The sequence below is a fragment of the Phalacrocorax aristotelis genome, chromosome Z, assembly GCF_949628215.1.
Source record: "Phalacrocorax aristotelis chromosome Z, bGulAri2.1, whole genome shotgun sequence".
In the NCBI taxonomy this organism is placed as follows: domain Eukaryota; kingdom Metazoa; phylum Chordata; class Aves; order Suliformes; family Phalacrocoracidae; genus Phalacrocorax; species Phalacrocorax aristotelis.
The window spans coordinates 56,880,058-56,893,537 of NC_134311.1; the positions used below are offsets into that span (position 1 = coordinate 56,880,058).

General features: G+C 38.7%; 1 protein-coding gene across 1 annotated transcript in view; it reads right to left on the minus strand.

The window, feature by feature from the left end:
* Positions 1–3,150: 3,150 nt before the first annotated feature.
* Positions 3,151–13,480, minus strand: part of HOMER1 (homer scaffold protein 1) — a 90,803-nt gene continuing 80,473 nt past the window's right edge. Inside the window, exons 7-9 of the mRNA XM_075079353.1 lie at positions 12,951–13,061; positions 11,194–11,274; positions 3,151–5,766 (exon numbers count right to left, since the gene is read on the minus strand). Coding sequence (XP_074935454.1) covers positions 5,578–5,766; positions 11,194–11,274; positions 12,951–13,061 — 381 coding nt within the window. The 3' untranslated portion in view covers positions 3,151–5,577. The remainder of the gene's footprint in view (positions 5,767–11,193; positions 11,275–12,950; positions 13,062–13,480) is intronic.

Sequence of the window (13,480 nt, forward strand, 5' to 3'; positions counted from 1 at the left end):
TCTCTCTTGCAGGGGGATGCAAGATCATTTTGCTTCCCATTTCTATTGTTTTGTTTAGATGAAATTCCCATCATCATTTAACAAAATACAATCCAGGCTGAGATAGTTTCAAAGGTCTTCTTGTTCCCTCTCTGAAAATCCTAAGCTTGCAAGTATCGGCATGACCATATTTAACTCAGAAGGCAAGATCCATACATGCAGATTATATTTAAACATACCTTGTCAGTGTCGCTCTTCCTCTCCCCTTAACACCTGGATGCATGTATTGTTTGTGAAGGTCCTGGGCTCTGCCTCCTTCCTGATGGACTGGGAAAAAATTCTTCCTCTTCAGTGATTACCAGAGTCACAGAAATGCAAGTTCTCTTCCAAGAAAAATTCTAGGTTTCTGTTCTCAATCTAGTGGAAGCAAAAGTGGCTGACACACTGCTGGATCCATGCAGTGCGATCAGACTCGGATGAAAGCAAATGAGAATCCCCAGAGCAGGGACGGACAAGGTCTGAAACTACTTCAAAGTTAAAAGACAGAAAAACCCCCAAGCCCAGCTCAGAACTTTGTTACACAAACACCACGGGTGATAGGAACTGACTGCAGAGAAAAATAGGGTGTGCCATCAGCCACTACCAATGACTAATAACCACCACAGCTGTGAAGATAAGAGTCCGAAAGGACATGGGGTTTGCAGACTGTTCGCACTTCGGCTGTGTTCACGAAACACACATCTGATGCTGACCCTGAGAAGCCTACAGCAATCAGAGCAGAGTTTTGGCGCAAGCCAAGTGTGCTCACCGTTAGCATGATGTGAACACCTAAGGAAAGCAAGATCCTTTCTAACAAACTTTTTGTCACTGCTGTGCAGTTTGGGTGGTCTGTCCTTTGCTATGCAAACCATTCTTGCCTATTTTACAGCTACTGCTTCCATGTAAGGGAATCTTTTGACAACTCTGGATTCCCCCCCATCCCCTGCCCCAAATATAAAACATCTTTTGATGGTTACTCCTCCTTCCCATGCCTGTATCTGAAAATTACACAAACTGCCAGATGTATGGTTGCAGCTGAGCTTTGCTTGTGCAAGACCTGGCAATGAGGGAGAAAGTGGGTATAAATGACGCTTGTGTTTCTTTGGTCCTAGGATGAGCTGCCAGCAGGGCAGAGGCAGTACTGGCAGCTACAGGTCCCTGAGAGGTTGTGGCAGGCAAGCTACAAGACCCCATACGATGTGAAAACCCACTTCTATCTATAGTATCTAAAGGTATTGCATGTATTGTGATATAAACAGTTGCACCTGCTTTCTGGCTACGTCGCACAGCCAGAACAGTGGACATGAGCTGAACTGACGCCAGGATCTAGCACAAAACTCTATTCAGTGTTCCCAAACATTTAATATAACGGGGAAAATTAATCCTACTTGTCTGAAGTAAGCCGAGGAAAACAAGGAACTAATGCTACTAAGCAAAAATAGAGATTTTTAAAAAATATCTGTTATTCCATGATACATTCTCTGCTTAGCACCATTCAGAGGTAGTGCACATATGCAGCATTACTAAGAAAATGTAAACACGACAACGTGAACATTGCTTTGCAGAGTCAGGTCCATCTCCTGATAAAACCCAGGGTGTAGCTGTGCACTTAACTGTCACGTTCAGTTGGATGGAATTTCTTGATGGTCCTTTTTTTAATTGTCTGTTGACATCCGGACCTAATCTCTAATCAGACCTATCTTTGGCCTCAAGATCCAAGATTTCTGCAATCAATCAAAGTAAGTGCTTTTAATGACATCCCCAGTTCTGCAGAGAATTAAGGTCTGCAACAGGTTTCCATGCGGCACTTAATGAAAAAGGTTTTGATTCTGACTTTTGAATGCAGTGTTCAGAGAGCACTGTTCAGTAGCCACTTCAGTATGGAATACAGGAGAAAACAGAACGAATTGAGGTTTAGCCTCTTATTGAAGGCGAACCTGAAGTTAATCCCTAACTGGTAGAAAATGAGCAGAAATCAGAAACCTTTCACAACTGACAACTGAAAAGACACATCCCAAAATATTCATCTTTAATTGACGCATTGTTCATTCTTGCAGGGTCTTCTTTAAAGGAATTATCCTGGGAATGCCACCGATATCATTAAATGATACTTATTTGTGTTACATCTGGTTTAGCCCTTTATTTATTTATATTTTACCTGAAAATGTGTTTTCTTAGAGACCTTATAACAGCATTTCTGCATTATCAGTTCATTCTGTTCTCCTCTTTCCTGGATATATTAGCCAGGAAAAGGAACTCCCAGTCTGTAACAGACAGATCAGTTCACACGATTTACTTTGTCCACATAGAAAAATGCAATTTCTGGATCATTGAGGCATATGGATTATGAACAAGACACTCCAAAAACTAACTATCTGGACGGGGATATACTTACAAAAATCTTTTATGTCAAAGTCAGGATTTCACAACATAACACACTAATGCAAAATCCAGTAGCACCTGAAAGATTAAGGTAGCTGCTGCTATCACTTGCACATACTCGAAAAAGATTTAAGAAAAAAATAAAGAGTAAAAGTACATTCTCCAGAGAACAGCAAGTGTATTTCAAAATAAAAAACTGGTGGGTTTTTTTTGTTTTTGTTATTGGGTATTTCTGTTAGGTGTTTTGGTAATTCTTTTTGCCTTTTTTTTTTTTCCCCATGACTGTAGTTGCCATGTAACAAGTTACACACGATGTGACTGATCTCCCCTCCAGTGCAAGTTAATGGTCATGTTTTCAAGCTATAGTACTCAACACTCTTTTCTCATATACATATTCCCACAGTTTCATCAAAGATAGATGCAATGTATAATATGTGTCTCTGGGAAAGTAATGGTGCAAACAGGCAAACTTTTATCTTAAAACAGAAGTGGAGAGGCTACAGTAGGTATAGCCACCTAAGTATGAACTTTAGGTCACAATTTCTCAACACTCACCTACTGTACATAAACATCAAAAATAGTCTTAGCAATAGGCTTTTATTTATATGTGCACGTATGTCCACCTTATCCCATATTTATGTTTGGCAACTACTTGGGAATTCAAAGGTGCAGCACTCAGTAATTGTATTATTTTAAAAAAAGAAAAGAAATGAAGCATATCTACTCTATGAGAAAAGAAATTCTCAAATATCAATTTCCAATTTTAAATTTAATTTCAATAGGAAAATATTAAAAATGTGCACATCTAAATTTTTCCATGTTCTGTATATACATATGTGTGTGTACGTATACATAGAAATACTCATGTACCACACATATTCACAAAATTTTAGTGGAATTATTCTGTCCACTATTTTCCCACATGTAAATGACATCATATCTTTAAAAATGTCAATAATAATATCAGTAAAAATAATATTACATTTATACCATCATCAACTTTCTGTGTTTTTATTCTTTCTTCATCCTTATTATGTCCACTGAGCATTAACAGGCCGGATTCTCCTTGCACTTCCACAGATGTTGTGCCAGCTGAATGTTGCTGACATCACATGATACATCTGGTTTACAGCAGCTCAAGTGACAGGAGAATCAGGCAAAAACATCCCCAGGTAAATTAAAAATTGGTTGTATCTGCTCATCTGGACCTGATGAAGATAACACACACCACCATCTAAAATCTGTTGAATGAAAAACATGTAGTTCACCACAAAGTTTTCAACCAGCATCACGCTGAACCAAGCTCCCCCCACCCCTTCAATAAACAAAATAAGTGAGAAAACACCCTAAAAATATGGAGAAAACTTAAACATTGTGTACATTACATACCGTATAATACATGATGGTTTAGCATTTGACCTAAACCATTTTCCTGACTAGTCAGAGGAGACCTGATAAATCACTGGTAAAGAAAAAAAATGGTATCCTAGAAATAAAGCATGTATTTCTAATATAAATTAGAACCTGTGTGTATTATATGGTATATACACACATGAAAACAAACTTATCTTTTCTAGTTTTCAATAGCAGTCTCTAAGTGGAGAAAATTGTGTGGTACAAATTTAATAAGCAGCTAAATTTCAAGTTTAACATTCAAATTAATTTGGGGAGCAAACAAAAGGTCCGTGCATCTTTTGACTCTGAAGTCTGACACTCATTCATACATTTTAAAAATGCCCTCTTCAACATTACAAGCAATTTATGGCAAGAATGTACTTTGATGCAAGACACATGACACTTGGCTTACCTCTCAAAGAGTTTTTTTTTAAATAAATCTATTATATAAAGAAATGTGTGTTTGCCAAAAGTCTGTTAAAATTACATCAAAACAACTTTAAAACCTGCTCACTGAGGATAACTGAACTAGATTTCCTGTTTTTAAACATTTAGTTAACAGTTCAGAATATTGCCTGGTGTAGTTTCAATAAAGATGTGTTATGAAGACCCATAAAAGAGTAAACATGTCTCCATTTCAATTTGCTATGACAACAAAACTTACAGAAACAGCCTTCTTGGCTGGACAAGTTCAGTATACGAGTAATCCCTTGCAATAGCTCTATGCCCTTAATGCAATCTGTAATAAAAGAGTGCTCCCTATAAGCCATTATTCACAAAACCTGAAAGTCATGTGACATTCTGAAAAAGTGTCCTGCAGAACAGGTTAACAGTTAATTGAACATACAAATTTGATATATCCATCAAGGCCAGAAAACAAACGACTGGCTATTCCTTGTTATCTGTGCCTGTCAAATTTTACATTTAAAGTTCTCAGGGTGTTTTTGGCTTTTTTTTTTTTCCTTTTTCCTGGGGGACTCACCTTCCATCATTGGTTGGCTTCAAAATATAATTAAGTGGAAGATAGTATCTCACTGTAATTACAAGGAATTCATATGAAAAAGTAAACCTTACATTGGACAATATTGTAGAACACCAGAGTAAGCTCCATAAAGAAATACGGTATCTTCCAGTGTGTATATATATATATATATTAAAAAAAAACAAACCAAAAAACAACCAACCAACCAAACCAAAAAAACCCCCAAAGGAAGAACTTTATACAAGCAGGTATAGTAACTTTGTTTCAATTAAAGATGCAACTCTCTCTCACTCCTGGCAAGAATAAATTGGTAATGGCACTGCTTCTCCACAGTGCAAAGTATCCTGAGAAATTATTAAGAACAACAAAATACAGGGCTGTCATCACTAAGCTCTTGCACAAAACACAGCAATTAAATATCTTAAATAAATAAAACAGCAGATAACCTATATTGTGTTTATCACAAAACGGGGATGTGACCTGGGACACTGCTAATTCTTCCATCACTGATAATTAGAAAAGGATTGCATTCAATTACTGTTAATATCTTTCAAGTTATCTATGGCCAATAATGTACAAGGAGGTAATTTGTAATTCAAGTTTTTTTGTTTGTTATTTTTCTCTTCAACTAGCGACAAGTTGAGTTCTAAATTTTACATTGAAATAAGACTCAAATTTAAAAGAAGCCCTCTCAGAGGAGCGTTTTCTAATTTTGTGCAACTTTGATGCAGAGCCCACCACAGTCCTACAAAGAGAGACAGTGCATCTTTAAGCTGATTGGCACTGAAATCCCATTTTCTTTAGCTGCATTCTATTAGCTTGGCCAAGTTATCTCGTAACTCTGTTAGTTCAAATATTTTTCCATCAAGAATTTCTAAAAGTGTCTTCAAGTTATTGCGAAAAGCTTCTTGCTCATTCTGACTTTTCTCCAGACGTTGCTCTAGATCAGACAGCTGGCCTTCCAGGTCTTTGTTTCGAATTTCTACTTCCTTCAGAGAAAATACATAACATGTTAATGTGTCGTCTGCAAACAGAAAGCAGTCTAACCTACTGCTTGTATTCGTGTGCTATTTTTGTCAACTGGTTTTCAAAACGATTTGTTACCCTTTACAGTTTCCACCAAGCCCAAACTAGAACCCAAATTTTTATTATGATTGTGTGTGTACTTCCTCCATTTTTTCAGTAATTCATCTGAAGGACAGAAACTTTTGGAGAAGGATAAAATTTAGTCAATGAACAATGGATGTGATATACTTATTCAGGTAAGTTATTGCTTCTATCATTCAGAAATGTGCCGCCCACTGAAAACAGCTTCTCAAAGGTTTACTTAAGTTCAAGTATTCCCTGATTTAGACTACATGAATTGCTCAAGGGCGTAGTCCCCATTCCATGGTCTCATACAGAAACTCATACAGAAATTGCTTTACGGATGGAGGAGTACTACCTTACTCCTGTCCTACATTATAGGCCTTTTCACCCTGAAAACTGAACTAACAAGAACTAGCAGAATTGAACTAGCAGAATTGAACTAGCAGAACTTGAACTAGCAGAATCAAACAAGCAGAAACATGGACTAGCAAGACCGATGTTAAGGTGACGTTTATTGTAACAGATTTAAACCAGCAAGTCCAAGTTGAATGTGTTGTCTCGCTGCACTGTGCCCCAAAGCACCCACGTGCAAAGCCCCACAAGCACAGCTGTGGGGTAGCGCGCGAGCCGCCAGTGCCACATGGACACTATGTTCCTATGCAGTGGGTGGAAAGATGAAGTGGCAGCATGTTACACACAGCTGAGGGGATCTGACCCCGAGCAAGCTCCACTGTCGTTCATGAGGAAGACAAGCCTCCCAGGTGCCAGCCTGCTGGGACCCCTCACAGCTCTGTCTTGCACCTTACAGCGGAGGGAGGTCATGGCTGCTCTGCTGTGTGCAACCTGGGTGCTGTCTCTTCTATCAGATTATGAATGTAGCAATCGCATGGGTCTGGAATAGTATATTATTATTTGTCCCATTCATTACACATCTTGTAAATTCATGCTAAATTTCCTAATTTCAGTTATGAAAACCACTTTCAAAGGCAGCACAGGGACAGCGTACTTAGCACACCCTACATCCCGTGCAGCCATTCTCTGGGAAAGCGCATAGTGAATTTGCATTCACATACACTAGCATTTTTTCAACGCTGCTTCCCTTTACAGCAGCTTTGTGTCACAAAGCTTTAATGGGCCTGCTCTGAGTTTTTACAACTAGTTTCACATAGCCATAGGGAGGGAGATTTGGCAGCAGTCACTGCTCCCAGCCCGAGGAACTCCTCTTTTTCCCCTCCCACTCTCCCCCTGTTTTTGTTACAACTCTTCTGTCTCGCTCAAAGCTACCAAATATATACATGTTTACATTGGAGAGATCTCAGCTAACTGTAAGAAACAACCTGACCCATACTGAATATGTATTTGGGCGGTCGAAGCGTAACAGGTACAAATGGCACCCTTGTGTCAAAGTCCATGACCCAAGACCCATTTCCACCTGTGAGGGGTCTGATGGCAGTGTCAGTCGGCTGCTGCATTGCTGGCTGGAGGAGGGATGGGGCGATGCAGCCAGTGCTCAGTTTCGGCTCCAGGCCTCTGCAGCAGCGGAGAGCTCTGGGACGCCCAGCAGTGGTATAGGTGGAGAAGGCAGAGCCTTGGGAACCTGATCTCCTCAAAATTGTGGCTGCTTGTGCAGCCAAGGGTTACATCCAAGCTGAACTGGAATACCTCCCTTATTTCTTGTTTGTAAATGAGCAAGTTAAAAATAACAGAGTTTTGGTCACTGGTCTTGAACAGCACAGCTGAGAGCAGGAATTACCCCGAGCTGCCAGGATCAAGAGAAGAATTAGTTTAATCGGTTTAACACCAAACAATATAGTTGCCAAAGCACTGAAGGAAGGTAAATGAAGAGTGTTTGTAGAAACAATATAAACTAAAATACATACATGCTTGTGTAGTGATTAGCTATCCCACTACTGCTATAAACAAACAAGCTAACTGATTATAACCCAGCAATACCCTCTGAGGGCTCTCCTTCATTGAGGCTACTCCTGACCTCCAAACTGAGCACTGACAAGTACTACCTGGTGTAGTGCCTGCACCGGTTCAAGACCATCTGAGGCCCAGTCACTGCAGTACAGGACAAAAAAGGAAACTTCAGGGTCCTCTCAGCTCTGCAGGAATGACACAGTCCCTTCTCTAGCTCACACAAAACCACCTGCTGTTTTTCCATGTTTGCTCACATCAGGATTCTCCTGTCACTGCTGCTCTTCTACTCACCAAATGCATGTGCTTTAGGAAGTCTCCTTGCCACTGCTCTTACTCCAGAGATGATTCATTTCTATCAGCAGGCAAGCCAGTGTACCATGTTGGTACAAATCCATGGATACATATCTGGTTTTGTTTTGAGATATCTGGGCCTGAAGAGCATCCCATTGGCCTATATCTAGCACTGAAGATCATCTTTCAGGCCCTCTCCAGACACTCTTAAACCGAGGAACTGTGAACTGTTAGGGTGGGAACACCCAGGTAGAACCGAAAGCTTTACATTAGATGTAGGAAATTCAATCCACCTTCAGCAAAAGGCTAACTCTCTGCTGCTAGTCCTTGCCCTGTGCCTCTTCAAATCAAAAGAGCTCCCTTCTTTTGTTTACATTTCCAGTTTGCATATTCTCTTTATATTCCATTGACATCTCTTTCCTAATCCATATACATTTAGTTTCCCAAACATTTTCTCAAGTACACTTTCTCTCACATTTCCTCCTTTTATATTTTCCCTAATTTAGGCTTAACATATTTAATAACATATGGGAAGTAGAACTAACTGAAATATGCCAGCAGCTGTCACTTTTAACTTCTGGAGAAGGCTGCTTCTCCAATTTTACATTTGATACTTACACATATTTACCCTAGAGTAGTATTGATGTTTTTTGCAATAGTATTGCATTACAAGTTCATGATCAGCTTATGTGCAGCTTCCTATTACAAATCAGTCTACCTCAAAACTGTTGAGTCTTGACTGGAAGAAGTGGAGAGGTGTCCACATAATGTAATCTGTTCTCCTAATTGTGTAATTTCACTTTATTTGCAGTTAATCTAATCTAACAATAAACGGACTCTTCCAATACATTCAGACCCCTTGCAAGCTGTATTTTACACTGTCTTTTCAACTACTTCTTACAGGAAACCCAATCATTTCTCATACCTTGTTTTCTTTTAGGAAATAAATAAATTATTAACAAGTTATGTTTGTTGTTTGCACTGTAATAATCTTCTGCGGAATTCAGTGCAAGGACCTGAATAAAATATTCAAACCATGAACAACAGCTATATTTAGGAATCAGTCACAGTAATAAAGATATCCTGATTTACTGTGAGAGTCACACTGATCATGACTCATTGATATGTCTTCTCTACACTGCTAATGAAATTGTTAAGTAACAAGGGCCTGAATACTTACCCTTCACAGTGATAACATATTGCTCTTCACTGGAATTTGCCAATAACGGATTTCTAATTCATTCCCTGATAGGAGTGTGCAGAAATGCAATACACCTTGAACGAGTAATTTCTTTGTATGGCAATTTTCATACAGGCTATATTCCAAAATATTTTAGAGTTACATAATCCATTTGCAAGCCCAAGAGGGAAAAATAAAGTGGAAGAAACAAAGAATGAGACAAATAAATAGATACGGACCAAGGAGACAATCACCCTGAAAACAGGTGATAAGTTAACTGAGTGAATGGATGTGAGGCAGTTAGCCTGGAGCTACAGAAGAAAACGCCATTTCATTGGTGTCAAAGATGTAGGGTGAAGTGGCTCAGGGAAGGCCAGTACAATCAAAGCAGGATGATTATAGCAAAGCAAAGACTCAAGATCTTTTAGATGGCTGTGTCAGATCAGTAATAAGCTTTAAGCTTAAGAAAGGCAACTTTTAACTCAGATCCTAAGCGAGCTTTAAACTTACTTGAATAGAAACATATAGAACTATTTTCAGAAACTGACTGCCTACAACATGACGTATGGACATATATACACACAATATATCCATTTGGTTACTAAAGATATAAATATACCAAAAGGAATCTACTGACATTACAAATTTTAATAAAAACTTAGCATTTTCTAATCTTTCATCTCTTACTAGACTCTCATACTATTGTTTGCCAAGGGTAGCTAATTCCTGGCTGACTATTACTTTTCATACGATCTTACACTGAAATTATTGCATATGCTACTGCTAGAACAATTTCCAACTTCTATTATAATCTCCCTTTTGAGTCTCTCAGATAAACGCCTTTTCAGCTGGAAACTCCCATTTTCAGCGTAAAGCAGCAAGAATTTTTGGAACAGTGGAAGAGCTAAGCTCAGGTGTATCCAAAACAATCTTTAAAGACAGTTTAAAGTAATATCACACTTTTTCCAAATAATTTGACTTAAGAATGGGGAAAAATTAATAAACTCATTTGTTCTTATGTGGTTCATTCTGCACGTTAAAATGAGGTTCAAGGAAGTTCCAATTCATGTAATGCATTTCAAAGAATACCTTCTTAATGATTTTTAAGCTGTGGCTTACCTGATGGGGCTTGCTTTCAGCATGATTTAGGTCAAGCCACAGAACAGTGAGGGTCACCTTTCAGCACTTTGGATTTGGCGCTATTTAACGCTTGAGTTTCCAGTCCTATCAAAACTCTTAAGTCTGAATTCAGACCTTAACCCACCTAAGCTTTGGGTCACCCTCACTCTGAAGACAGGTTTGATAAGGGAGGTGGGTATGCCTTGGCTGGTCAGCCCAGTGACAGACAGACAGGAGCTCATATGTAGCAAGGGTGGGTATACTGAGGGTACACTGATTCCAGTAGGCTGAGGTATCTGGCTTTACACACAGTAAAGAAACAACCAAGAAAAAAAAAATAAAACCACAATGATTCTAAATAATTCCAAGAAAATGTCAAAGTGTGTTTTTAAAGTCTATACTACACAAAAACACTTTAACCTTTACTTTCTCAGGGCATGTTTGAAATTGAATACAAACCTGATGATGCAGACTGACAATCTCAGTGGCATACAAGACATATGGGAAGACACAGCAGTGAAAATGAGACCACAACTGTGCAGGGCATGTACTGATGGAGGACATCTGCTAGCCTGAGAGTACTCTGGACTTGTAAATGAAATTTGGGTCTGTTCCCTCAGGTAAAAATAGCAACTTATAGGAGGTGGAAATTTTTATATAAATTCCTAAGGATCGTCCCAACCCTCCGCTTTGCAGTCTAACATGTATTGATCTGGCACCTTCAGTGAATATGGTGCAAGTTGCTGATGTGAACTGCTCACTTGACGATCGTTTTTCCCTTGTCCCTAAATTAAGATGATGCGCTATAGCTTACCTGTAGCTTCTGGGTCAGAGAATCCCTCTGTGCCTGGAGCTCTCTGGCATTGTCAATTTCTTGTTTCAATCCTTCTATTTCCTACGGGAGAAGAAACAACCTTGCTAGCAACACATTACCTGGCTTGGCCTCAGTGCAGGTAAGCAGGCTACTGCTTCTTCTCCTGAACAAGCCATTCCAATGATACCAAAACTGGCAGTTGGCTGCTGCCAATCACTGCACATGAAATTTAAGCCCTGCCTTCAATACTATGAATCACAGTTCTAAAACAGCAATTCCATTCTGAATAAACAACAATACAGATAAGCATTTTCTTTTATAAAAGTCTAAGTTTTATTCTCCCACACAAAGGATCTGAAATAATTTTTTCCTGGAAAATTAAGGGTCCTTGTAATTAGAGAAAAAAATTATACTTTAAATTCTATTAAAATCTATCATTCTCCCTTTTTTCAAGAGAAAAATAAAATTTTCATCTGTGAGTGGCTTATTATGTCACTAGCAGCAGGGCTGAGCATCAAAAAATTGTCTGACTTGACCACTGATTTCTCTAAAAAGGCAGTCTAAACGAAACGGTATCTCTAATTTAGCAAGAAGAAAGTAACAAGGTATAAAAATAATAAATACAGATAAAATAAAGAACAGAAGAGAAACCTTTTCTCAGCTTACTTTCAGGAGACAAGAAAAGAAACAGTTAATGGAACTAAAAGGTGTCAAACTTAAAACTATTAAGTACTTGTCCCCAGAACCGCATACTCACCTCCCAGAACTCCTTTCAGAAAAATCTCTTTGCAGCCAAAACTCAGCATAATTCAAAAGTGAATGGGCACCAAAATGGGAAACATTACCAACATGAGGCTAATCTCTTAAGCATGAGGGAGTTTGGAAAAGGTTTTGTTCCATTTTGGGATGATATTCTGTAACTACTGTGCCTCTTCTGCACCCTCCTGGGAAACACCTAACAACTGCCCTGCTGGAGACAAGACCCTGCAAGACACACTGCCCCTATGAACACGCACACCAGTGCCCACTGCGTCTGCCACAGAAGGCTCAAGGGCTCTCTGCTCTTACATGGGGCAAATAATCGTTCATACACAGCTCCTTCCACCTCCTTTTTTCCCATCCATAAAGAAGCGATCCTCAATCATTCTGTGGCACAAACCTGCTTTCCTCTAGGACTCGTGCCAGTGCAAGCATTACTGCAATTCCTGTTATTTTCTTGCTGCTGGTCCAGCCCGAGGCAGGTGGCACAATAAATACATCAAGTTTCAGGATGGGGGCTTAGCATGCATTTAAGGAAAGGCTGATCTTAGGGATCATAAAAGCCAGCTATATTAACATAGCCTAAAAAAAAGATTGACCTGAAAAATGCATTGATCTATTATTTGTTCCAAACCCTACTCCCTCGAAAAAGGAAAGTGTGCTTATGAAAACTTCCCTTCTTAGTGAATTTGGACTGCATCAGTGTGATGACTGCTCTGTGGAAACCACGTATGACTTCCTTTTGCAAACAGAGATGCTTGGTAAAAGCAAACAGGAAAACATGATACCTTTTTTTGTTGTTCAGATACCCAGCTCTATATTGGACTGTTGTAATTGTATACGCAGAAAAATATTAATAATTTCAAAGAAGCTGAAAAAATTTTACTTCATAACATCTATATGAAATAATACAGTATTTACCAGCCATCAGACGCTTAATATTAAAAGCCTTTAGAAATGACATAACAGAAGAGCCAAGAATAAATCTTAGCAAATACCTCTTCTTTTTTCTTCAGTGTAGACTCTAACTCCTGTATTGTCTGGTTTAATTCTGTTTTATGTGTGTGGACTGCATTGGCTTGACTGCTCACACACTCTAGCTCAGTCACCTGTTGAAATAAGTAGAAGCAACATATACAGAATTAATTTCAACAAATTCAAGGTACTATTACTTCTTTGCAGCAATAGCTGCATTGGAAAAGTAGTCTTAGTTCTGGGTAACTCATGTTGATTAAAATGGTGAAGGTGTTCCTACGAAGCTAGCATAAAATTCCTTAACATATTGTTAAATTTAATTTAATTAAACAGTAAAATGGTTGCTATGCCTTCTTGAAAACAATAAATTTAATATGTTGCAGGCTGAAAAGAATATTAATTAAAATTTACACTTAATAATTATTGTAAACTTTATGAAAGAAGCTGACTTACCATTTCAGAAACAGTAATGGCTAGACAATTAAACACAGAGCTGTCTAGCTAACCTCTCCATCTGACACTTTTTAATGTTGTACCATCTTAATCAACTAAG